Source organism: Trichosurus vulpecula, chromosome 8 (assembly GCF_011100635.1).
Source record: "Trichosurus vulpecula isolate mTriVul1 chromosome 8, mTriVul1.pri, whole genome shotgun sequence".
Taxonomy (NCBI): domain Eukaryota; kingdom Metazoa; phylum Chordata; class Mammalia; order Diprotodontia; family Phalangeridae; genus Trichosurus; species Trichosurus vulpecula.
Genome location: NC_050580.1, coordinates 147,950,572 through 147,978,070, shown reverse-complemented (window position 1 = coordinate 147,978,070; position 27,499 = coordinate 147,950,572). Strand labels below are relative to the sequence as shown.

The 27,499-nt window shown below is 35.9% G+C and overlaps 1 protein-coding gene and 1 pseudogene across 2 annotated transcripts in view; both read right to left on the bottom strand.

The window, feature by feature from the left end:
* Window positions 1–27,499, bottom strand: part of USP3 (ubiquitin specific peptidase 3) — a 123,309-nt gene that overhangs the window by 38,529 nt on the left and 57,281 nt on the right. The window contains exons 2-4 of one of the 2 annotated variants that reach the window (XM_036735012.1): window positions 23,576–23,636; window positions 15,778–15,909; window positions 3,261–3,344 (exon numbers count right to left, since the gene is read on the bottom strand). In XM_036735012.1, coding sequence (XP_036590907.1) covers window positions 3,261–3,344; window positions 15,778–15,909; window positions 23,576–23,636 — 277 coding nt within the window. Of the gene's footprint in view, window positions 1–3,260; window positions 3,345–15,777; window positions 15,910–22,163; window positions 22,193–23,575; window positions 23,637–27,499 lie in introns of those variants that run through there. The other variant, XM_036735013.1, reaches the window with a different exon arrangement.
* LOC118828366 lies at window positions 5,672–5,920 on the bottom strand (annotated as a pseudogene).

The following is a 27,499-nucleotide window of genomic DNA, read 5'->3' as shown; positions in this document are numbered from 1 at the left end:
ATATAAAAATAAAAGATTTAGTAGTCAAGGAACAGCATCAACAACATGATACTGAAGTTGTTTGTTTTTTAAAGGCAAATAAAATGCATTACTCTAAAATGTAAGAACAATTTGGTAATATTCTCTAACAAAAAATGTTCATAATCTTTACTGGTTGAATTTTGGGGCCTAGAACTAAGAAACAAAGCTTAAGCAAGCTTATATGTAAAAATATTTTAAAGTCAGGAGCTTGATCCATATAAAGAACAAAGGAAATACTATTTAATATACCTAAAAGCATAATACAAACTCCTTGAGGATAGGGCTTATTTCCCTTCTGTTGTGGTATCCTCAGGCTTAAGTTCCTAGCATGTAGTAGATGTTTAATGAATGCTTGTTGACTGATTTTGTTTTATTTTGCATATTTAAAATTACCTACACTTTAATGCTACCTAGAGTGATTCTTAAACTTGTTCAAAGACTTCTGTGACCTGTAAGGCTGTTTCTACAAGGAGGGAGCAAACAGTGAAGTTCTTCACTATTAAAATGAACGGCCAATTCAGCTGAAGCAATCAGTGGGCCTTTACTGATTACCTTATCACCCTGCAAACTGCCTAAGGTACTTCCAATATTTATATCTATTTTTTCCCTCATTGTCTTGTAGTCAAGGTTTCTTTGCTTTTATAGTATCACGTAGGTTTTACTTGATTCTCTTTCCTTTCAAAAAGATCACTAAAAAAGAAAAATCATCCAGCATTTCCTCACTCGGTAATATCAGAAATTTGATTTTCACTATAAGTATTATTTACAAATAGGGTGGTAAGAGACCCCATCTGAATCCAAGTTGAAAACTTTCCATTAAGCCATACTACCTTTCTGAACTGCAGAACAATTTCAAAATTTCATTTTTAAAAATTCAGTTAAATTTTATTTTCCACGGCGGATTTAAATCTACAGAAAGAGCAATAAACTTAGGAGTCAGAATATCTAGGCTTGAATTCTGTCTTTGTTACTTACTTCTTGTGTCTTCTTAGCCTCCCTGGGCTGCAGTTTCCTCATTTGTAGAGTTATAGCCAGGGGTGAGAGTGTCTAGACAATCTCTAGAGTCCCTTCTACATCTAAATTTTTTTTACCCTTCCCAAAAAAACACACACCATAGAACATACCTACAATAACGGCTATCTGCCCCTGTAAAAAAAGGCACCTGAGGCCTCTTCCATCTTCTTAAATGGGGGCAAACCAATTCAACAAGCATTTATTAAGCACTTGAAGGGTACTCTTAGGCTCTAACAAGGGGTACTGAGTAAGGCAGACAGTACCATGAAGTGAAAAGAAAAAGTGATTTTTCCATCGACATTTTTAGCACCTTCCTTAGCCTACATTTGCTTCACTTTTCTTTTTCTTCGAGAAAAATAAGAATAACAAAAAAGATATTATGATGTAATAGCTACCCACTAATTTCAGAAAGAATAAAGGCAAAGCAGAATACTTATTGTGCCATCACTATTCCAGAAAATTCTAAAACAAAAAAAGTAACACTATTATCCATCACCCAGATCTCACAGTTATCTTGCACATGATAAACTGTGATTCTGGTGAATGTATGTAGGATATGTAGGTTCCATGTTCTTTAAAATAGTTTATTGCTAAATTTCCTAAAAACTGAATACTGAACCATCTAAAAAGTGACAGCTGTGTCTATTATATCATAAACACAAATATGATGTATTCCTTGGAAGGAAGGTTCCAAAGAGAACAAATCAGTATATATTTTAATGCCAAAATTTGAGTTTTAAGCTTTTGTTTTTATCTATTTTAGAAAACAAAAAAAATACTTTTTTCCCTTTGATTCCAAGTTTATCAAAACATAGTTGACTACAAATATAATCACGGTCCCAAAAAACTGAACAAGGTTAACTTTAATTAAAATAGATAAACTACCACTAATAAGAACTAAAGCATCATAGAATCAAAGAGTTAGAGCTAGAAAAGACCTCAGGAGTCATCAAATTCAGCCACCTCATATTACAAATGAGGAAACTGAGGCCCACAGAAGTGAAGTACCTTGCCCAGCATTATACAACCAGTGTCTGTGGCAGGTCCTCCTGAGTAAAAGGTCAGCACTCTACCTACTCTACTATGTGGCCTTTCGAGTCAGCTTCATGTAAACTGGAGGATATTTCCTAGGGGTGCAATTTTAAAATGTTCTTTTAACAATACCACCAAGTTGTGTGAGTGCTTCTGGCATATTTTTAAAAACTTTCAGTAAATTAACTGCAAAGAAAAACAGGTTGCTAGTTACTCATAACAAAGAGTGAGTAACAGGTTATAAACTTCAGTCATTAGACTTCTAGGGACACAATTCAGTACCACTGTGACCTTCATGTCAACTGGACTTTCACTTACAGCTTGATGCCTGAAAGATGGCAACTCATTTCTAATAAATCACATGCTTGTCTATTCTGAAAACAGTATTTATCCATATATAGATGTTTCAGTACTTCTGATGGCTGAAGGCAACTCACAACTCCTTCACACCTACTGAAGTGACCTTATGGTCATGCTAAAAAGGGAAATTGAAGAGTTTGCTATCCCAAACATTTACACATTTAAGATAACTAGGCACATAACAGTCAAAGCCCCACCTTTTTAGAAACAGTTTATGTATCTTTGCTGCTACTAAATTGGTCTTAAATTACTTTGAGTGATAGAAGACATAATGAAAAGTGTCAGCCTGAACCACACACAGATAATTCCAGTTTATATATTCTATGTCAGTAGTTTTACAAACCCCCTTCATGTGTTTCCTTTCCTCTACCAACACTCCCTGACTTGTTCCTCTGAAAAAACTGCCTGTAGTGGTTGCCCATAGTTGGATAAGAAATAAGACAATATAAACTAATAGATGTATAACTAACACACCAATGAACATCATTATAGAGATAAGAATCCTGCTTCTAGAAATTTTCAGAGATTTATATATTTTAATTATACTGAAATATATTTATGATATTCAAAAAGGGAAAAAAGCCATTTTAAATTAAATTCCTATATATCGGTGGGTGTCAAACTCAAAAAGAAATGGGACTCACTAAATCATACATATGGATTCCTGCAGGTCACATATTGACTTTGAAAACTACCTACTGACATTATCTGTGTTCTATTGTACTTTTATTCATTTTGTTAAAACCCAATTACATTTTAATCTCATTCAGGCCCACTGGTGAGTGTCAGTTTTTCGCCATTCCATTTTTTTTTCCCATTTGTATATTACTTACTTTTCCAAATTCTGTAAGTGTTCTCTGACTTTCTGTACCAGTCCCAGCTTGGTGTCATTTACCACAAAATCATCACAGCGATAACTGCAAGGAAAATATTCATCAGTGTATGTTAGAAAACCATAATAATGAAATCATTCAAAGGTTTAGCAACTGCCAAGAGAATCACATGTTTTTGTGGGCACTTTCTGTGGGTGGTCAATTTTAAAGAGCAGAACTGGAATCTAATGGAATGCTTTATGAACACTAAATATACAACTGTCTTACAGAGGTCCCTTTCACATTTTTCTATGTATATAGATCACAGTTTTGTTACAAAGTCTCTACAACTCCTCTTTCTAAAATGAAACATGGCATGTTTTTATTTTTTTTAAATTCTCTTAATATAAGAAAAATGTAGTAAAAAGCACAAGTGCTATTCAAGTTACTTTGAACCTAAAGTTACCAAATGTGATTATATTAGGTATAGTTTAAATCAAAGGATTGAGGGAGGAGTCTTTAAATGAACAGGGAAGGAACCACACATTTTAGTAACCTCCAGTAAGTTTTAAATAGGAAAGTATAATTAAAACATGTACATAATTCATTTTAACTAAAAAAATTGAGTTTACTTTATATGAGTTTCTGAGCGGAAAGAGGAGTTATACTAACAACTAGGAATAATCATTCCCTTTGAAGTATTAATTCTTAGAAGAAATGTGCAAAAATGTGTGAAAAAAAGGCTGTCACTATAAGAAACAGATAACTACCTTGAAGGAAGGAAACGTTTTTGCAAAGTCATCACATAAGCAAATAATGTGAGAAATAATATATAACAATTCCATCACTAATGCTGCAATGATGAACAAATTTTTGTCCTGGGACAAAGGCAGCATGAACAAAAATAGCTTTCAAAGTGATACCAAAATATCTTCCTGAGTACACAGGAATCATGCATAATCAACCACTTATTATAACCAGAGCAGAATAATGAATTCTTTACTGACAAAACTTTGGAAGCATTACAGTTTTACAGAACCCTAACTACTTTTTAAAGTTAATAAATATTTATTAAACACCTATTGCCATGCACTGTACTAAACAGAACCAACTATAATGGCATCTGCCATAGGGAGCCTTCTCTAACTTCTTCCCCTTCTCATCCTCTCATCAGTAATGACTTTTCCAACTATTATCACTTTATTTGCACCTTTCTAAAGCACTTATGTCTTACTTGGTATTACAGTCATTTGTGTATGTATAACATACTATTTGCTATTAGACTGAAAATTCCATGAAGGCAGAATGAAATCTTATCTAAACTCTTTTCCAAGGTTGAACATTATGCTCTACATTATGTGTTTAATAAGTGTCAGTGAATCCAAATGTATCTCATATTCCTGAAATTGGCCAAAATAAAAGGAGACATCCAATAGTGGCACAGGGACAGGAAATGGGCCTGTGCTTTCACAGGTATATGGAACTCCTGGAAAAGAAATCTCGGGAATTTCAAGTTGACACTACTAGCAGAAATATCTAATATGTGCAACTACTCTATTAATAATGAATCACTAAATATTTTCTTCTGAAATATTCAAGGAATAAAGTGGAATGTTTTGTTTGTACGTTTACAAACTTCTGTGGTGTGGGACTATAGTCCCCATTCAACCTAGTAACCTTAGGCAAGTTATTAAGTACCTTAATTTCTAGACCTCTGAAATGGAAATTATAATATTTGCCCATTTTAAAATGTTTATTTTTATTGATAGTTATGCTTAGATACAACTGATCTATCCAATAACCTCTTAAAACCTTTTCTATATTTTCTTTTTTCTTTGATTAAAAGACTATTTTTTCCAATTACATGTAAAAACAATTTTTAACATTTGTTTTTTAAATTTTGAATTCAGAATTCTTTCCCTCCCTTAGACAGCAAGTAATTTTATATAAAACACATGTGCAATCTTACAAAACATATTTTCATTAGCCATGTTGTAAAAGAAAACACAGACAGAAAAAGAACGCACAAAAAAATAAAGTGAAAAATAGTGTGCTTCGATCTGCATTCAGATTCCATCAGTCCTTTCTCTGGATGTGGACATCATTTTTCATTATGAGTCCTTTGGAACTGTCTTTGATCATCATATTGCTAAGAACAACTAAAACTACATCATCCCCAGATGTTCACTGTTATTGCTGTTACTGTGTACAATATTCTCTTGCTAATACTCATTTCACTTTGCATCAGTTAATGTAAGTCTTCCCACTTTTTTCCAGATAAACAGGAATTGTTGTTTTATTTTCAGCTTTGTACTGCTGTTCAAGTGCAAGCTTGGCCAGCTAAGCTACACATCCCAGTAATGACTGAAGTGAGAGCTTCTGCTAGTTTTTCCACTTCTGATTCTCCAGTTCTTTTTTTCTACCTCTGAAGTTCACACAAACAGTAAAAGTAACACAATTGGAATCGAGTTTCCTATTATCAATAGCACTCTCATAACTGTTCATATGGATTGAATAAAGTTCATTAGCTGTGATTTAATTCCTGGCTCCTCTCCAAATCCTCCAATTCCCTGGTCTGTTCCCCAGCCAATGTTCTTGAGGAAGCGCTCCTCATGCAGCACTGCGATGGCGTTAACGCAGAGGCAGGCTGCCTGCAACAGCAAGTACAAGGTTAAGGCCATGGCCACAGCCCCACCGCAGCAGCCTCTGCCGCCTCTCCGGCCCTCTTCCCATGTTTTTTTCTGAAATCATCCTGCCTCTTTACCTGTCTCACAGAAAAAAAAATCATTTTTCTTATATTTTGCCATTCTATTGGGCATATGATATCATCTTAGGCTCATCCTGATGTGCACTTCTCTAATCATTAAAGAATTTGAGAACTTTTTTATGTGGTTATTAAGTTTCCATTTTCTCCTTCAAATACTACTTGTTCCTAATGCTTGATCACAACACTGGGGAGTATAGATTAGACTCACAGTTATGTGTGAATTGTTGCTTAATTTTTTGCTGATGCATTTTGTTTTGACACAACAGATGTTTCCTACAATCACACAAATCTTCAAAAACCTTTCACCCAAGACAAATTAAGTAAAAACCATAACTGGATAATTAGGGCTAAGAGTACCTGTCATTCTCCAATATGCAATGTGCTGATTATTCAAAGAAAAAAGGGCCATGTGCTTTTTTAATAGTGCAATACAGGTCCCTTCTGTTCTCCCTGAGTTTTGTTGCTTTTTAGCATTGTGTTTCTTTACACTGCTGTAATGACAGAAAAGATGGTGGTGCCCTCAACAAAAACAGACAAGTTCAGAAGGTGGGGACATGTGGAATTTAAGATGCCTACTGGACTCCAGGTTGAAATATTCAATAAGCCATTGGCAATCTGGGATTAGAATTTGGGAGGCCAAGGATTAATACAGAGATAGATGAATGAGTGAACATTTATCAAAAACTTACTATGTGTCAAGTATTGTGTTAACTGTTATGGAAACAAATGCAAAAAGCAGGAACTTCCTGCTAACATATCTGCCTCATTCAGAGGCAGATCATCATCCAGCTCCCACATACCTACTCCAGTAAAACCCTGAACTGAAGTTCACTTCAGACTAAATAATGATCAAAAAATCCCATGAGAAAGTACAGTAACTACTTCTTCCAATCCAGAACTATACTAAAGTTTAGCAAGAAGCCCACAGGCAATAGGAAAAAGAGGCCCCACCGACAAAGCCAATACACAAGGTAGCATCCAAGCAAGACCACAGACAGACATGGGGAACCTAGAACACTTTATGTCTATACTGAACAAGGCGGGGTCGGAGCCAAGATGGCAACAGGAAAACAGGGACTTGCTTAAGCTCTCCTCCAAATCCCTCCAAACACCTGCAAAAAATGGCTCTGAACAAATTCTAGAGCTACAGAACCCATGAAATAACAGAGGGAAGCAGGTCTCCAGCCCAAGATGGCCTGAATGGTCGCTGGGAATGGTCTATCACGCTGTGCTGGCAGTAGAGCACAGCTGAGCGGGGGTCCCACCAGGACAGAACAGGTGCTGGGAAGATGGGGCAGAGCAGGCCATGAGCTGGGGCAGCTACCAGACTTCTCAATCCACAAACGCCAAAGACAACTTAGCAGGTCAGTGGGAAAACTGCTGGAACAGGGTGAGAGGAGTGCGTGGTCAGCCCCAGAGGTGGTGGGGGGGTGGAGATGGTGCAGTGGAGTGGCTGCAGCAGGAAGCTCCTGCAGCTGCTTCCAGAGCTCTAGCTGCGGTTGCTTCAGGCCCCAGGCCCGGTGGGAGGAATCAAGCTACAGATCAGAGCATGAGTGCAGGGAGCACTTTGCTGGTGCAGAGGCAGGGTTCTCCTGCTTTGCCCTGCTTGGATCTGGGTCATGGTCCTGGTTGGTGATTCCTGGGGGGAAGAGGGAGGGGGCGGGGGGAGCGCTGGTGTGGCAGAGCCTGCTGTGTAGAGGTAGAACTGAAAACAGGAATGCAACACCCCTGAAGCTTGGGACAAAGAACTCGTCATTCTGAAGGCAGTCATACCCTGACAAAAACCTCAAGGGTCAAGTAGTTGGCTGGGCACATGAGCAAGCAGTAAAAGACTCAGACTACTGCATCTTTTTTTGGTGACAAAGAAGATCAAAACATACAGCCAGAAGAAGTCAACAAAGTCAAAGAGCCCACATCAAAAGCCTCCAAGAAAAATATGAATTGGTCACAGGCCACAGAAAAGCTCAAAAAGAATTTGGAAAGGCAAGTAAGAGAAGTAAAGGAAAAATTGGGAAGAGAAATGAGAGTGATGCAAGAAAACCATGAAAAACAAGTCAATACTGACTAAAGGAGACCCAAAAAAATACTGAAGAAAATAACACCTTAAAAAATAGATTAAGTCAAACGGCAAAAGAGCTCCAAAAAGCCAATGAGGAGAGGAATGCCTTGAAAGGCAGAATTAGCCAAATGGAAAAGGAGGTCCAAAAGACCACTGAAGAAAATACCACCTTAAAAATTAGAATGGAGCAAGTAGAAGCTAGTGACTTTATGAGAAGTCAAGAAATTATAAAACAGAACCAAAAGAATGAAAAAATGGAAGACGATGTGAAATATCTCATTGGAAAAACCACTGACCTGGAGAATAGATCCAGGAGACATAACTTAAAAATTACTGGACTACCTGAAAGCCATGATCAAATAAAGAGTCTAGACATCATCTTTCAAGAAATTATCAAGGAAAACTGCCCTGATATTCTAGGACCAGAGGGGAATATTCTATTTCTATTGAAATTGAAAGAATCCACCAATCACCTCTTGAAAAAGATCCTAAAAAGAAAACTCCTAGGAATATTACAGCCAAATTCCAGAGTTCCCAAAGAGAAAATGTTGCAAGCAGCCAGAAAGAAACAATTCAAGTATTGTGGAAACACAATCAGGATAGCACAAGATCTAGCAGCTTCTACATTAAGGGATCAAAGGCCTTGGAATATGATATTCTGGAAGTCAAAGGAGCTAGGATTAAAACCAAGAATCATCTACCCAGCAAAAATGAGTATAACACTCCAGGACAAAATACGGATTTTCAATAAAATAGAGGACTTTCAAGCATGAAAAGAGCAGAGCTGAGGAGAAAATCTGACTTTCAAATACAAGAATCAAGAGAAGCATGAAAAAGTAAATAAGAAAGAGAAATCATAAGGGACTTACTAAAGTTGAACTGTTTTGGTTACATTGCTACATGGAAAGATGATATTTGTAACTCAGGAAATCTAAGTACAAGGGTAGTTGGAGGGAATATACATACATACATACATACATAAATACATATATATATAAACACACACATATAGACAAAGGGCACAGGGTGAGTTGAATATGAAGGGATGATACCTAAAAATAAATAAATACAATTAAGGGGTGAGCAAGAAATATATTGGGAGGAGAAAAGGATAGATAGAATGGGGTAAATTATCTCGCATAAAAGTGGCAAGAAAAAGCAATTCTATTGGAAGGGAAGAAGGAGCAGGTGAAAGGGAATGAATGAATCTTGCTCTCATCAGACCTGACTTAAGCAGGGAATAACATACACACTCAATTGTGTATCTTACCGTACAGGAAAGTAGAGGGGAAGGGGATAAGAGAGAGGGGATGACAGAAGGGAGGGCAGATTGGGGGAGGAGGTGATCAAAAGCCAACACTTTTGAAAAGGGCCAGGGTCAAGGGGATAAAACTGAAGAAAGGGGGACAGGATAAGATGGAGGGAAATATAGTTAGTCTTTCACAACATGACTGTTATGGAAGTGTTTTGCATAATGATACATGTGTGGCCTATGTTGAATTGCTTGCCTTCTCAAGGAGGGTGGGTGGGGAGGGAAGAAAGGAGGAAATTTAGAACTCAAACTTCTAAAAACAAATGCTCAAAAAAAAGTTGTTTTTTTTTTTTCATGCAACTGGGAAATAAGATATACAAGCAATGGGGTATAGAAATCTATCTTGCCCTACAAGGAAGTAAGGGGAAAGGGGATAGGGGAGGGAAGTAAGGTGACAGTAGGGAGGGCAGACTGGGAAAGCGGCAATCAGAATATATGCCATCTTGGGGCGGGGGGAAGGTAGAAATGGGGAGAAAATTTGTAACTCAAAATCTTGTGGAAATCAATGTTGAAAACTAAAAATATACTGAACAAGGCAGGAGGACTCCCCTGAGAAGGCCCCAAGATGGTCAGAAAGCTGGGGGTGGTAGGTGAGAGGCTGAGGGGTGAGGAGAGCTCAGAAGGCTCAGGGATAGGCAAACACTGAGCAGCATAGTGCTGCAGCGCAAAGAACAATACACCACAAGTCCAGGGGCTCTGAGGACCTTAACGCTGTTCACAGAGGCCAAAAAAAGGCCCCTAAAATCTAGTGTTTTACAAACCATAAGGTAGCATATAAAGATTTGTTGTTATTGTATTCCTACTCTACACTACCCTCCAACTAGCCCACTCGCCATCCCTTGTATATGCCCAATGCTTTGTTTCCTCTACACCTAACCTCCCACCCAAACCTTGTTTTTGAATGTTATTCCCATCTCATCCTTTGAAAGCCTAGTTATCCTAGACCCCCAAAGCTATCTATAGGAAAATTATGATACCACATTTGTCTTTACAACCCAAATGTGCAACTTCTATTGAGACTCCACTCATACTGACTGAAGCGCAGTCCATCCCTGGTGCTTCTCTTTTTCTAACATTAGAGAGAAGCAATCAAATATGCCTAAGAAAGCCAGTCCCACTTCATGAAACCACAGCTTTTGCCTTTATCACTGAGCTTGCCTGGTGGGGAGCTGATGGCTAGGAGGAATGATGGAGAGCTAAGCAAGCCTTAGCCTTTTTACAAAACCATCATGGAAATTAAGTTCTACTGTGTCCCCTAGTTATATATTTCTTCTCTGCCCCAAATTGGAAGTGTTGGCTCACTGCTGTAGTTGCATCCTCCTGCTGCCTTGGTCCCAGAATGTCAATTCAATTAAACTAGCACTAATTAAGCATCAATATTTGAAGTATCATAGACACATGCATAAAAACAAAACAGTTCCTTCCCTCCAGGAGCTTATATTCTACTGGAGGAAAGTAACATGCATACAGATAAGTTAATGCAAATTTTCATAAAGTAATTATGGGTTCTGTGGTAGAGCAGACTAACTTAAACCTTCCCTTTTGTGAGTATATGGTAGTAAAGGCCTACTGCTTTATTAAAGCATTTACTGGCCATTCTGATTTTTTTTAAACATAACCTCCTTTCAGATGCCAAAACTTTAACAAAGTGGAACATGTCTCCCAGCGGGAAAAATAAAAAAATCTCTTTGCTTTGAACATGAGTCCTTATGCCTTTCTTAAGCTATTATGTTCCAATCTGTATTATAATTATCATACAGCTATTTGTAGAATATTACCCATTTCTACATGTCTTTTATCTCTCCTGTTGTAATGTCCACCTCATGAAGACAGAGAGACATCTTAATTATTTCTGTGTTTCCTCTAGCATCTAACAATGATAAACATATAGTACACACTTAATAAGTGGTTTTTCAAAATCTACTTCTTGTTCCCTATCCCTACCAATGTTAATCTTTAGGTCACTTCCCATTAACCATTTCATTCTTTCTCCCTTTCAGTCCAATACTTAAATTCCTTCCTTAATCACCCACTGCCACCTACAGCAAAATCATGATGCAGTTATTTGTCTTTATTAGTGGGGCTAATACAGTGCACAAACACTTAATAAATGCCTGTATAATTGAAATTAAAGGTTTCCACTACTCTTTATTCTTTCATCTACATTAATCATTACTTTAAGTTACATATTTCTTCTGCTTTGTTCTATTTGTTCCTCTTGTAGGCCTAGACTTTTTTCTAACATTACACCTACACACATTTCATAGGGCATACTGACAAATATATAGACAAGTATACCCAAAATCACACAACCACATTCTGATGAACCATTTTCCTACCTTTTGTTTCAGGTCCAGTGTTAAATAATCTATCACACTAAAATTACCTAACCACATAAAAAAATCATTATTGTTTTACTAGTCTACACTATATCTATATCTATATATCTTTTCTTGTCTCTACATTTCTATTTGCTTTTTTTCGACTATTTTGCTTATTCCTTAGACCTACCATTTGTAGGTCAGTGGTCAGCCATGGACATCCTTAACCCTAAAAACACTGATACTGAGTTCCATAAAACTGACTACGTTCAAAACCTTTACCACTCACTTCCAATTTGGGTTATTAGATTGTATTTGTTCCATTTAAGTCACATTTCAATTCAAAGCTATTCAAACTAGTTTCAAGTAGATTTCACTACAAAATGTCTTTAGAATATTCTCCCCTATATTATCCTCTATCTTTAATTCAAAAAATATATTGAAATAACAGCTCTCACATAAATTTGATTTAACTCCAAAATAAGGGCAGTTTTGATAGAAAAGTCCAAGTTGGATGCTAGACAAGTAGCTGGTTTCTAGTCCCAGATCTGCTACTAGATGCTGTGTGAATAAGTAATTCATTTCAATTCAATAAGCATTTTTAATAAGCACCTGCTATGTGCCAGGCTCTATGCTAGGGGCTCAGAATATGTAGAAAAAAAAATCAAACTGTTCCTGTCCTCAAGGAACTTACATTCTACTAGAGGGAAAAATTATGTTCATAGATAGCTAATATATATGTAAAAGTAATTTGGGGAGGTGGAGAGAATACTAACTGGGAGAATCCGGAAAGGACTCTTGTGGCACTTGAACTATGCCTTGAAAGGATTCCAATAGGAGGTAATGAGGGTATATTCCAGGTATCAGGACAGCCTGTGAACAGGCACAGAGGTGAGAGACAGAATGTCATGTAGGGGGAACAGCAAGTAAGCCAGTCTAGCTGGAACATATAGCATATAACGAGGAGTAATATGAAATCAGTCTGGAAAAATAGAGGCATATTGTAAGTGGTTTTAAATGGCAAACTAGAAGGAAAAGGGAGTCAATGAAGTTTACTGAGCAAGGGAAAGACATAGAATCTCTGAATTGGAAAGGACCTTAAAGACTACCGAGTTCAATCTGAGCTTAAACAGTAAAATCCTCTCTAACACCTGTAGTCATCCATCTAGGCTTGTACAAGATTCACTGTCTTCTGAGGCATCCTACTCCAGTTCTGGCTCTCTGTGATCATAATAGAAATTTTCCTTACAACAAGAGCTATCCCATCTCTCTTTGACTTCCACCCACTGCTCCTCATTCTGCCTTCTGGCAGCAAAGACGAGTCTGGCTCTTAGGTACAATGTGCATTAGACTGAGTCTCTGATTCCTGTAAAAGCTTTAAAAAGAAAATGAATATTTTTATGACAGAAGTTTCTTGTAAATTAATTTTAACTGTATATCATGTTTGCTGGCCAACTTTTAGTAAGTTGAGGTGGTTTTCTTTACCTTTTTACAAGTGAACAAATAAACTACATATACAGTACATACAAGACAAATTATCTACAAGTAGACAGATTATGTTATATAGAAATCTGTTTAGCATTTCTAATGTGTAAATATACAGGGATACTAAAGAGAGGAAGCATATAGAATAGGGGACAAGTTTTTCTTCATCATCCCAAGACATGTTCAATTAGTGCCAAATTCTCATTTAAAATAGAGTTAACTTCTGGTGACTTTCCCAGCCCTCCTCTGCTTCAGGGAACATCTGAGAGACACTGCTTTAGTCTTTTGTGATTCTCCTGATTTCTATATACTACAACCTGTGGAAGTTCTAGCTAACTCAAGCACATAAAAGGGAATGCTTTTTCCTGTTTTAAATTTTTGTACAGTGAAAATTTGTTTCATTAAAAATATCATTAAACATAAAGGGGGAAAAGGCCTTATTATTCCCTTGTCAATTTGAAAAACCTAAGAAACAGAAGAAATGTCTGACTTCATTGCTTGTCAATTCTATCAGAGCAGCAAACTTTCAAAATAGAGAAATTCCATGTTTTAGGTGACACACTGAAAAAGATATTCCCAAATGATCCTTCTATTTATCAAAAATAAGGAATAATAATCACCCTTCACCTGAAATTATAAATATTTTAGTAAAGTTATTTTTAAAAAATATATTATCTATCAAATTCAGTTTGATCAGCTTTAGTCAGCAAGTTAGACAGAATACTAAATGCCAAATAGTAACTGTTTATCTTTTGGCCAGGAACACCAAGGGTATTCCCCTCCTAGTTTGATTTTTTTTTTCTTGAGTTTTGATTAAAAGTGCCATCCCTTGGTTAACTTCTTAAAGAGGCCTATTCACTGAATGGGCGTTACCTCACTCAAAGTGAGAACCTGAGGGCCAGGGTCTCCCAGTGCATCCTGGGCCATCTCCATTCATCCTGGTGAGTATCAGGCCACTGGACCCAGAAGGTTCTGGAGGAGAAAGTGAGACTGGTGGCCCTCCCTGACTCAAATCAAAGTCACCTGCAAATCATGTCATCATTTCCCTGATGTCATAGTCCTCTTAGAGAACAAAGGACAAACACAGACAAAAGCATACAGCACACCACCAAAAAGAGGACAATTGTGGTGATTCTTATAATCTAATGGCTTCATAACAGACCTGGAAATGTGAATGTGGTAAGATAAGAAGGAAATTATTAGAGTGTAAAATGCCCAAATGAATTTAAGAGGATATTTTTTAATGCCAAAAGAAGACAAAATGCCCTGTTTGTATTTTAGATTGCAGAACACACAATGCTCACAAAACAAACTGTTACTTTAGGTTACTCCATATATAACAAATATAGAAAAGTTTAAAATTTCAAAGTAATATTTTTTCAGGTAGCAGAGGTCTTTAATATATAAAGAAGAATGTCCTGGCTACAAATTAGGCAACTAAGAAAAATTAGGAATATACCTCTGGGGGAAAAAAACCTATATCCCTTATTAAAGATGCCAAGAACTAGATTACTAGCTGAAAATAAAAGCTATTATATAATTGGACTGCTTGTGTTGCAAAGTGTGCTTAAAAAAAACCCAAACAAACCAAAAATGCTTATCAACTATTGTTTTGGTTTTTAAATTAAAAGATTCGAGGCCTACAATGGTAGGTACCTATTGTATCACTGAAAATATAGGTCAGGAATTGGTAAATAAAAATGTACTAAAGTTGTTTTTTAAAATTTTTATTTCTTTCACCTTTTAAAATGATTTCATAAAATAACTATTTGGAACCCCAACAACAACTTTATTCTTACTAAACTTAATAGAAGATGATCCCTTTATACAGATGTTGTAAACTCTAAAAAGGTGTTTAAATTTTTTTTTAATGGGATAGCCTTCGAGAACTTTCTCAATTTAAGGATTCTATGATTCTAAAGGAATAAATTTCCTCACATCCCAATACTTCTCATTATACAAAGGAAAGAGCAACTGAACTTGGGAGTCCAAAGACCTGACATTTCAGCATGTGACATAGCCACATACTAAAGTTAAGTAATACAAAAATTTAATGACTTGAAATTACACCCAGTAGATATAGGCTGTTAAACATCACTTGTGTTCTAAACCACCTGGTCAAAAGACCATTCAGTCATTTAACTATGGGTGTTTGTGAAAGAACAGCTATATATTATATGAACAAAGCAAGTGGTTACTGTAAGTTCCCTGAGGGCAGAAAATGAAAGTATGGGCATTTAATAAATGTTTGCCTGCTGACTGATGTCCCAAAACTTGAGGAGGATATGTGACTTTTTATGTTCCCAAAGTTCTGAGAGCAACAGTTGAAGATCAAGAAACCAAGTATATGTCAACAGTGAAGTTTGTGTGTGTAGCACTGGGGGGAGATATGGGGAAGGAGGAAGAGAACGGGCGGAAATGTACCCTTACTGGTTATGTATTCCTTGGCAAAAATTCTAGAGAAAGCATGATTTTGGCAGCAGCTGGTTTGGTCCAGTAATGGAGGGCAGATCCATATTGACTGGTTGAGAATCCTTGAGATTTTATATGTATACACAGACACGTACATGTTATACCAAAAAACACTGACTTACCAGTATGTACTGTAACTACTGCAATCCATGCACACAGTGTGTTGAACTTTCTCTTGCTTTTCTGTTTTCTTATGGTTAGTTAAGGGAATCTGTGCATCTTCATAATGTTTTTTTGCATGACCATTCACATACCTTAAAAAACATAGTAATGAGAATCCATTTTAATTTAAATATTTCCTTAAAAAGCTTTAGTATCTGTCTCTAATAATAAAATTAGACCATGCTAATCAAGACATTATGATGAAGAGAAATCAATACAATTGTCCGAATATAAAATAAGTTTTATATATGCTACATTTTGTATTTATCTATTACAAAAATAAACTCGATCATCTACAAAAGGTTATTTAATAAGGCATTACTTTTAAGATAATAACTAAATGCCACAGATATCAATTATTCATCTTTTGACAATATTAGCATGATGATATTACTGTTTATTAATATTCTGAATTTTTACTTCTAAATCCAAGACAAACTGTTACTAGGAAAGACCCTTTAAAATGAAATAACTTAATTACCTCACTAGGAAAAACATAAAACAAATAGCATTCAGAAAAGGAAAAGAAAAAGAACAACACAAGAAACAAAGAAGGATGAAAGAAAGGAAGGAAGATAGGGAGGAAAAAAGATACAAACTCTTGGCTGGTCTTATGTGGAAGACAATCGTCAACGGGAGCAACAGAAAATAAATAACAGCCAGACATGGAAGTAGGACAGCATTTCTACTCTTTTTGATGGCTATTTACAATGCGGTTTCAATTCTTTAATCTGAAGGTTGTAAATTCTCAGAAATCCCTATATTCTAATGTATTTTTAAAAAGCACTGCAAAACTAAATACAAATTAATTTAGGAAAAGCTTCAGTAATTTTAATGTCTTACATGAGTGAATAGAAGGATGATGTAATGGAAAGAGTGGCTAGACTTGAAGTCAAGAGAGGTATGGATTCTCATCCTGCCTCTGACACTTAATATCTGTGACCTTAGGCAAGTCACACTTCTCTGGGCTTTAATTTTCCTCATCCCCAGAATGAAAAAATACTTGTTGATATTCTCTTACAATACTATTTTGATGATCAAATGATATACATACAAAACACTTGTGCACTTTAAAGGGCTACGTAAATGTAACTATTACAATAACCATGCATTAATTATATTCATAATACTTTAGTCCTTCAACATGAGTTTAATGGTTTTGAGTTTGTATAACTACTACACTAGAATGGACACAGTTAAGATTTATGTGCAAACAACTCAAAAAGAGTACAATTTGAAACAACAAAAAAGTTCAATAAATTTAATAACTGACATCAGTGGAATTGTGGCAACCCTTAAAAATGTATTTCTTGTGCCTAAAAACAGACTAGATTGCACAAAATTAGGCCCATTTGAATAGTGAAGAGTTGAAACAAATGCTTTTCCAGGGATATACATTTCATGATAAGGATAACCTCAAATATGTGTGTATGTGTGCATGGAGGGGTGGGTGTATATATTAAAAAACCCAACCCAAAAATCAGGCACAGCTCTTACTCTGGGGATGTTGAAAAGCATACTCAACAGCCTGGCCACAAGGAGAGAGAAGGAACAGTTTCTTCCCCAGTTTTCAACCACCAAGATTTCCAAGTCTGCCACAGAAAAAAGGGAAGAAGCAGCTCCTCTCCTCATAGGGGCAAATACAAACTATCTGAGGTTAAAAAGACCATCTGAGGACATAATTTCTTCTGTTCAAATAACCTTAAAAAAGCATCAAACTATTTGCCTTCCCATGTATAATTCATTGACCCAAAATCTAAAGGATATAAATGACAAGACTGAGCAGTCATTTTTTTTTTCTGAGGGGTGGGGGTGGGGTGGAAAACATACACTTATTTGCACACATATATCCTACACTCTATAAAAAAGAAACTAATGATTATTACATAATTGCTCAACATTCAAATTCATCTGTGATCTCATCAATTTAGGAGTTCCCTCCAAAAACTTGCAATGCAGATTGCAACCCATCCATGATTGCCCATCCTTTATGACTTCCATCCATGGCCTCCTTTTAAAGGTTCACTAAAGTCAAGTCCTCACCCCATGTACTGAAAAGCTTCCTTGTTCACAGACATTATGAGAGTAAGTATTCTTGCTATCTACCTGTCATCCTTTGTCTCACCACATAACAACTCTGTCCTCTCTTTCTGCCATCCAATTCTTTGATGGTATTCATTCATCTATGTTTTTGTTCGTTTACTCCCTGGTAACATGCTGTAGCCTGCTCATACCCATCAAGCACCTTTCCACTGCTCTCTCTGTATGACCCCCATCTTTAGTTCCTCAGAGGCAGGGTGTTACAGGTCTTGCTCCCATACGGCAAAGATGAAAAAATGGACCTTTGTCGTTACCAGAACCTTGAGGTCAGTAAAAATGTTTTGCAATGTCCAAAAAGTAATTCATCCCACTCTCCTCCTCCTATTCTATTGATTCCCCAGATCTACATACTATTGGATAAGGTCTATAAGGTGTCTATTCGGAAATATGTTAAAATCTGGGCAATAGACATTCTTCATCCATTCTGTCTTTTCAGGGTGTAAAGACAAGTCGAAATCCTTTCAATAATTGCAGATCTCTTCCAAAAAGCTTGAGGCACAGCCAGAAGATCTCATCACCCATAGGGAATCCCTCCTTGAGCTGAATTCTGAACTGCACCTTGTACGTCACAGAAGCAAACATTTTTTGGCAAGTATAATTTTGTTTTATGCCTCTTCTGATGTTTATTATCTATCAGAGTCATTATATAGCATTATTTCTACTGTTAAATCTTTCATGGAATCTTCAATTATCCAGATAGATGGAAGGAAGACAACTTACTGTAAAAGATGGCTTGGTCTCAAAAAAGAACTGTAATGAGGCATTTTCTACTGAGTTGAATTTTTTTTATAATTAACAAATGATAAGAACAATGGGATCTTATATTCTCTGTAGTGTGATCAACTGTGAAATGGTGAATATCTAACATATTATTGAATATCATTTTTAAAAGTCTGATTGTTCACTACTAATACCCTCTTTAAGGAGGCCCTCAATTCATGGACAGATGAGAGAGTAGTTTAGTAGCTGATGTTTTCTAGATCACTTTTTCTTAGAATCAATAAGGTCTGAGATTTTCTCCATGCTTTTGGTATCTTCCCTTACCTTGTAAATTGGTTTTACAATGCCTTCAGAATTCATCTCCAGCACTGATGTCCTCTATATAGATTTGATCCAATTCAGCTACTTCAATCATCTTCATTCTCCTTAGTGCCATTTATACTTGCTAAGTAAACAACTTAATTACTGTGCTACTGGGATCAAAATGCCATGGTTTCACTATCCTTGCTGTTACTTTTGAGAACTTGGGCTCCCATCTTAAAAAATATTTTATATTTTCTCTTAAAAAGACATTGCTTATTTAGATATTTTGCAAAATTTTCTTTACACAAAAGTTTTACCTCCACTGCTTCTCTAATTTGAGATGAAATTTCTCATAATTATTTTTCATCCTTCTTTATAAAATTTTGTAGATGAGGGAATATTCTAACCTGACACTGCTTTGACAATCATCTCTGCATTTGGCAAGTCAGATGATTACTGAATATGGCACTTGATGAATTCTTTTGTTCTCTTTGGCTTAATTTCTATATGAAATTATTTTATTTGGTGTCAGTGTCACTTCTGTTGTCCAATTCTATATTTTATTTTCAAAAGCTTGCTTAAATAATTAGGTTAGATCCTTTTAACCATATGCAATATTTTTCTCATACTATATTCTACTGTCTTATTTATTATAAATCCTAATCTTAGTTCTCAGCCCAGACAGCTGTCTCAGAGCTAATTCTAACATCCATAAAAAGTCTTTTCTGTAAAATGTAGATGATTTCATTCTGTGTGGTGATGTCTGATGCTCACAAATGTTCAGTGCCTACTGGTTCTTTTTCCTTTTTCAATAAATTTATTATTTATTTTAAATGTCTATTCAAAAAAACTTTTAAGTTCTTAATTTTCTTCCTCCTTCCCCTCCCCCACCCATTGAGAAGGCAAGCAATGTGATATCAGGTTATAGATGTGAAATCATGCGAAACATTTCCATAATAGCCATGTTGCCAAAAAAAAAAAAGCAAAAAAAAAAATAAAGTGGAAAAAATGCTTCAATGTGCACTCAGACTTCATCAATTCTCTCTCTGGAGGTAGATGGCATTCTTCAACCTAGATCCTTTGGAATTACCAAATCTTATCGAGGAGTGGTTCATGGTATAGATTCATGTAACCTCTGTATAATCTCTAAGTCTTTGCCTCTCATTTCTTTCTATACTATACTTTCCCTTATATTTCTTCCAATACTCAACTTTTCCCAACTTTGCTTGAAAGTTGCCAAGTACCAGAATGCAAGTTGATTCGCTCTGGAAGGTCTAATTAAGTTCTTTGTAGAATTATTTTCCAGTTCATCTTCAGCAGTTGTTGATAGTGTATAAATTGCAATTAATATTATGCTTGTCCTTTTGCAAATAGTAATCATTATTAAGGCAATACGTAATGCTCAAATGTTCCATGAAATAACATTTCTTGTTGCTTTGGGCATTCAATAAAACCCACTCCATCAGCTCATTTATTTGACTTTCCAAGGAGTACCTGTGAGCTCTCCTTTCTTCTGGTTTCATTCATAAAAAGAATGTAAATATCAATATAACAGCCAATAACAACAGCTACTATTTAGATGTTGCTTCAAGACTTTCAAGATCCTTTACAAATACTGTCTCATTCTATCTTCATGCCAACCCTCAGAGGTAGACCCTATTATTATTCCCATTTTACAGAAGACAAAACAGGCAGACAAGGGTTAAGTGGCTTGACCAGGGTGACACAGCTGGTGTCTGAAGCTGGATTTGAACTCAGGTTTTCCTGAGTATAGGTCCAATACTCTATACACTGAGCCACCCAGCTGCCTCATATGATATTATATGATTCCGTTTCCCCAGCAGTACATAAATACATTATCAGACAAGGAACTCATGCTTAGAGCACCAAGAGTCAAATTGAAGCTTGTTGGCCAACTAAAAACTGTGATTCTTAGCACCTGTGCCTCATTTCCCACACTCTGTCACCAAGGAATAAGCACAAAGGGGCCACACAGACTAAAGGCTATTTTTAAAAATTTTTCCTTGTTTCATGGGTTGCCATGAAAGCCAAAAAACTTTCATTAATCAGATGGCCAGCCTATTAGTGATGTACCTCTGTGAGTAACAAGCTAGGCTGGTCCTCAGAAAACAGAAGTATTGGCATAAATAACCCAGAGATTCATGCCAGAAAGCAACTTCCAAAGCATTACAGAGCTGGTATTGGATTTGGCCCAGTCTCTTATATTTACTATATTTTACAGTAAAGTAATATAACGAAAACTGATATTCACAATAATGGATCTTAGGCACTACAAGATGCTGAAGTTGCGTCTTGAATTGAAAGAGAAAAATGTTTTCAGTGTGGTTTTATAAACATTTTTTATATTCTTATATTTAAAAACTGATTGTTCATTTATTTGTGTATGCGTATGTAGTTCAATTATATAACATACCCCATTCCCCAACTATTCTGAATAGAAAATTAGTCAAAATAATAACTTACTATGAGCTTGAGGGAAGCACCGTTCTTGCTTTAACAACTAACATGTTTGGAAAGTCAGGTGAGTTTAAAATGATCAAATACTTGGAAGACATCTTTTCTAAGTTTTTTCCCCCAAATCACAATAAATCACCCACTCCAATTTCTTCATCTACACATGCATAAACTGAGACCTAGAAAGGTAAAGTGACTTGCTCAATACACAAAAGAAGGTGCAGAGCTGAGAACTAAACTTGATTTTGGGAATCCAAATCCAATATTCTTTCCACCACACCATGCTACCCTAACCCATTGTTTCCATTATTAATAACTTTTTACCTTGAACTGGCATGAAGCCAGATTTCTTTCCATGTAATAAGTAAGCACAATAACTAAAAAACCCTCAACATTCATTCTCCTATTAAATCAATAAATGTTGTTTCTTATGTATAAAAGCACACAAATACATTAACTAAAATCTGCTAATGATTCCCAGTTGAAAGCATGTTCTAAGTCTACTGTTCTTTATAATGTATTAGCTTAATGAAAATTCTTTATACTTTTAACATCTTACAAGCATGAAAAGTACAGTATAGGGGCTTGTATGATGAAAGACAATGAACCAATCAGTTGTTTAGAATGATGATTGTGCATAGTCATTTTACAAATATGGAATAACCTTATTAATTTAATTAATCAAGCTTCTTTGTAATAAGGCAGAGTTTCTAAATTGTTAAGCTGTGTATAAACTGAAGGAGCCCACCTGCAGAGAACAGAAGTTTTCAAATTTATTCTTCCATATCTTACTTATGGAATGTGTTGCCACTTGCTTTAAGAACTTTAATCTCTCCGATTTGGGATCCAAATGGGGCTTGTCTGGCTTTTCACTGGAATATGAATTCCATGATTCAAGATTTTAGGTTGTTGAGCACTGTGAGACAACTGGTGAACAGAACTATATAAATTTTATAGTATTATAATTCTCACCTCTCAAAATCTAGGAAAGAGAGGAATCTGTCTCTTCAAGTGCAGAATTTAAATGCTTCTACTTTTCTTCTTTTTTGTATTAAATGTTATCTGTACAAAGTATTTGCAGATTTCCCAAATCCTAAAGATTTCAAAACCACAACAGCCAGTTAAGAGATGAATTAATATTTTCAAATGTACTCCAAATGTACATTTTAAAAATGTTTATTTCCAGGTTGACATTTTTAAAAGCAAAAACAAACTCAACAAAACTACTGCTTATGTATTATGAGGATTTTATGACAATAGCGAGTCTAACAGCGTAAAAATATGATTTCTCATCGCCTGAAGCAATTAGTTTCCCAAGTAAATTTAAAGTTGATTTTCTAAGCTATAACATTACATGCAGAATATTGTTACAATGTTGTTACAATGCTAAAAAAGAAAAATAGCATTTAATAGAGTCTGATGGGAAAATGCTATTTAAGTAGCAGTTGCCATGTTTACAGCTGGAGTTTGAAGCCAAAAAACATTTGAAAAATCCAGGGAAAATGGCTGAGATTAGGGCTTGAAATTTTTTAAACTGAACCAACTGGAAACAATTATCTATACAGCAATATTTGGGTAATCTCTGACAAGGATTCATTATGTACTTCATAGTAAGATATTAGGCTCTAATATGAATATGTATGTAAAATACTTTGTAAATCTAAAAGTACCATCTACAGAAATGTCTACCATGATTATTACCAAATTTCTTCCTGAAATGACTAATATAAAGCAATTTTAGACATCTAAAATTCTCAATCTTTTCTCTACATTTCCACAGTAAAATATTAGGATCTAAAACAAAAATATATGTTAGGAGTTTCAAAAGCCTAAAAATAACACCTAACTGTCCACTACGATTATTACTAGATTGTTTCCTAAGATGACTTAACATAAAGCAAATTTTAAACATTCTAATTTCTCCTTTTTTTCTAGTTTTTAAAAAAAATCAAATACTACTAATTAGCCTTTATGATCAAAGAATATCTTAGAATGAAGCCGTATTTTCTCACCTAGATTTTCCCACTTACAACAAGTGAGGAATTTTATTTTGGGAAAAAATTTGAAGGTTGAGATTAGACTGTACAAAATAGCACAATACAAATAAAAACTTGACAAGAAGTAGAAAACATAGAGTATTACTAACAATGTAGTACCTACCTTCCACAATGAACACTTGAACAAGTCAAACAGACCCATGGGCTTTTGTTGGACCGGCACACTATTAAAAGACAAAAAAGAAAAACATACAAATATACCAACTGAAACATGTGTTTTTTAAATTTCTGCCTTATTTATAAAAGTATATTATTGTATAACTGTAGGCAGCTAGATGGTGCAGTGGACTGAGTAGGAGGACCTGAGCTCAAATCCAGTCTCTGAAATTTCAAATGGCCACTTAATTTTACAGTAATATAAAATGGTCACTTAAATTAAGGTATGCTGAAAGGCAAGTCCATTTCAACTACTGAGTCAACAAAAAAAGAAATTTTGTTAACGTGGTTATAAGTTTAAAAAAAGTTAAACACTTAGTAGCTCATTCAATTGTTCGTTGCAGCAGAGCCCTAAGGACATAATCGTGTGTTCCTGATTTTGAGTCAGAGGATCTGAGTGTGAATCTAATTTCAGTGTGACCTTAGTCAAGACAATTGACAGCAAAGAAGCTCATGTTCTTATATGTAAAATAGAGGGGGAGGGAATTCTAATGCCACTCCCAGGTTTAAATCCTATCATCCTAATTCATTATTATTCTATTTGTGATCCATCCCCTCCCCCCCCAACCCCAACTTAGAATCATTTCCCTTGCAGAAAGTGAGGGGAAAATGGCAGTGGGAGGAAAAAGGAAATTAGACGTGGAGGGGTAGGAAAAAGGTTGAAAATTTCTGCCCTGTGACTACCAAATACTATTTTCAAAGGTTATTTAAAGGCAGTAATTCACAACGACACAAGCTCTTAGCTGGCAATTAAGGCACAATGTTAAAGTTATTCCAATTTATTTATCTTTTAAACTGTACACTAAAAAAAATGTAAAGTTCTAGATTATATAGCTGCTCACAAATTTTGCTAAAAATGTGATCAATGTTAAGAAAATCATGGTTTTAGTGAAAGGCAGGGTGAGAAAATGCTTCTGGAAGTCTATAAAGATTTTTTTCTCAGCGTTCAATTGTTCATTTTAAAAATACCTTTATCTATAAAGGCAACTGCAGGTAGTGCAGCGGATAGAGCCCTGGGCCTGAAATGAGGAAGACCCGAGTTCAAATATGCCTTCAGACACATATTAGCTGTGTGACCCTGGGCAAGGCACTTAACCTGTTTGCCTCAGCTCCTTTACCTGTAAAAAGAGGACACTAATGGCACACACCTCCTATGACTATCATGGAGATATTTATCAAGTGCTTAGCAGTGTCTGCCACATAGGAATTACTTAATAGCTGCTTATTTTATCCCTTCTTTGTAGAAGGATACTTCGAGACCAAGGATAGAGACTAAATGGTACAAAATGAGCTTCATCCTATTCCTCTTTAAACAAGACTGGCCAAGACCTACCCTTGTTTAGTTCTGCCTGTGACTAGAAAGTCTTCTAGCACTTCTGTTTGTTCATTCTTATAGGAACATATTCACAGATGGAAACAACCTTTACATATTTATTTTTAATTGTTATCTTCTACCTTGCCTGCAAATATCTATATTTCCTCAATACATACTAGAGCAATAAAATTTTATAAGACAATGTTGCCGAAGTCATTGTCAAAAATACCTGAAAACTAAGAGAGTGCCCATCGATTTCAGAATATCTAAACAAATAAGGGTATATGAATATAATGGATTATTATATTGTAAGAAATAATGAAAAGAAGGGGTTCAGATAAATGCAAAAGAACTTTTGAACTAATGTAGAGTATAGTGAGCAGAAACAGAAGAATAATTTATACAATGAATACCATACTATAAAGTAAAACAGCTGAGTGGGATGGTGAAGACCTCTCGTAAAATCTAAACCTCAGCCTTTCTGTAAATTGAGTGGGATAAATAAAAGTGAGGATTTTTCAGCATGGCTCAGGGCTTCTGATTGACAGCTAGGCCTAAGTTTTGAGTTATTAAAAATCACCTGACCTGTAGGACCCGTAGGAACCTGAAACTTAGAGTTGCCTGACCCCCTCAGCACTAGCCTCGCCAGGTAAGGATACAAGTGTTCTTAAGAGTTGGCATTGGCTAAATTAGCGTTTCCTTGTTCCTTGTACCTGGAGTAGACTTCCGGTTTAGATTGTGGGCCTGAACTCCACCAATGAGAGTAAAGGTCAGTGGTGGGTGGGGGCTGTTAGAAGTATGTAGCTGGGTTCTGCCCTCTGGGCACCGCCTCTCCCTACCGACTGTCTATCGGTTTGGTGACCACCCTTTCCCACAGGATCGTGATAAAATTACTTTCCACTGTCCCACACACAGCTCTGATGAATGCAATGAACAACCATTCATGACTCTATGAAACTTGCTTCCTACTTCTTGACAGAGAGGTGAGGGACTAAAGAATGAGAAATATATGTTTGGACAGATTTCATGTGTGAATTTGCTTTGCTTGAGCTAAGCTTATTATTGGGGGGAGGGGTGGTGCAATGACAGTGAGAATGATACCAAAAAAAGAAAAGACTATCAATGAAACATTAAAGAAATGCTGACTTCCAGCCAAGATGGCCTCATGATCAGATGGCAGACTGACCATCTATCTTGCCTATGTATTCCAACAAAACCTTAAAGGGAGACTGACAAAAAAGCAAGCACCAAAGAAAGGTAGATTCTCAGTGTAACCAAGGCCTGGTCAGAAACACCTGAAGGCTGCAAGACATCAGAATCAGTGATAGCAGAGTACTCTCCCAAGAAAGCCTCAGGGTGGGGACCTTCAAAGGTTAAGGAAATACCCAACAGAAGCAATGGCAGCAGTGAGAACCAATGTGCTACCTTAGGGCTCAGAAAAAAATTCTAGAACTAGGGGCTCTGAAGTCCTTAACATGTGGTTCCGAGATACCAGAGAGGGCCTTAAAGAGCTAACACTCTGAACCTCAAAGATCCAGAGGTGTCTAACCCCAGGCGGTAGAGTAGTAGGCAGTGGAGTCCAGTCCTGGCCTGGCATAAAGCCCCAGTTCACAAAGCAAAGCTGGAGTGATGAGTAAATTAAAGAAAGCATTATGTCAAAAATATTCCCAAGTTAAAACGCCCCGAAAGAAAGAGGGGGTTAAAAACGTAACAATGCAGAGATTTAAAGGAAAAAATGGATTTTTTTCACAAAAACTATATGAATACCTAAAGAAAGGAAGCAAAAGATATTTAAAATAACATCAAAGCTCTGGAGGAAAGAATTAGAAGAATAAATAGTTTAGAAGAAAAAGTGGTAAACCTTATCCAAGTAACAGACTCCTTAAAAATCAAGAGATTAAACATAAATCTGTAATTCCATGAGACTACAAGAAATATTAGAATAAAATCAAAATATTGAAAAATAAGAAGATATCTGATATTAAAAAAATGAAAAACAGGTACAGGAGGGATAATTTAAGAATCATTGGACTCCATGAAAACTATATTTTTTAAAAGCCTGAATACAATATTTTAAGACATCATGAATGAATACTGTCCAGATACATCATGAATGAATACTGCCCAGATCTACTAGAACCAGAGGGTAAAGTGAATGGAACTCCACCAGTCACTTCCAGAGATGAGCTCAAGGGAAGCCCCAGAAATGTCACATCTAAAATCCAGAGTTCCCACATCAAAGAAAAAAAAATGCCACAAACATCAAGAGAAGAGGAGTTCAAATAACAAGCATAATTTTGGATAATAAAAAAAAATCTGGCAGGTTCTACTATAAATAAGAAATCTTGTAATACAATATTCTAAAAGGCAAAAAAGATAGGCTTACAACCAAGAATAACTTTCCCATGCGAAAGCTTGAATGGAATAAAAGCCTTTCAAATATTTCTTTTTTTTTTTTTAAAGGTGTTTTATTTAATTTTAGTTTACCACACACGGTTCTACATAGTTTTGAGTTCCAGTTTTTCTCCCCTCCCTCCCCCTCCCTCCCCAAGATGG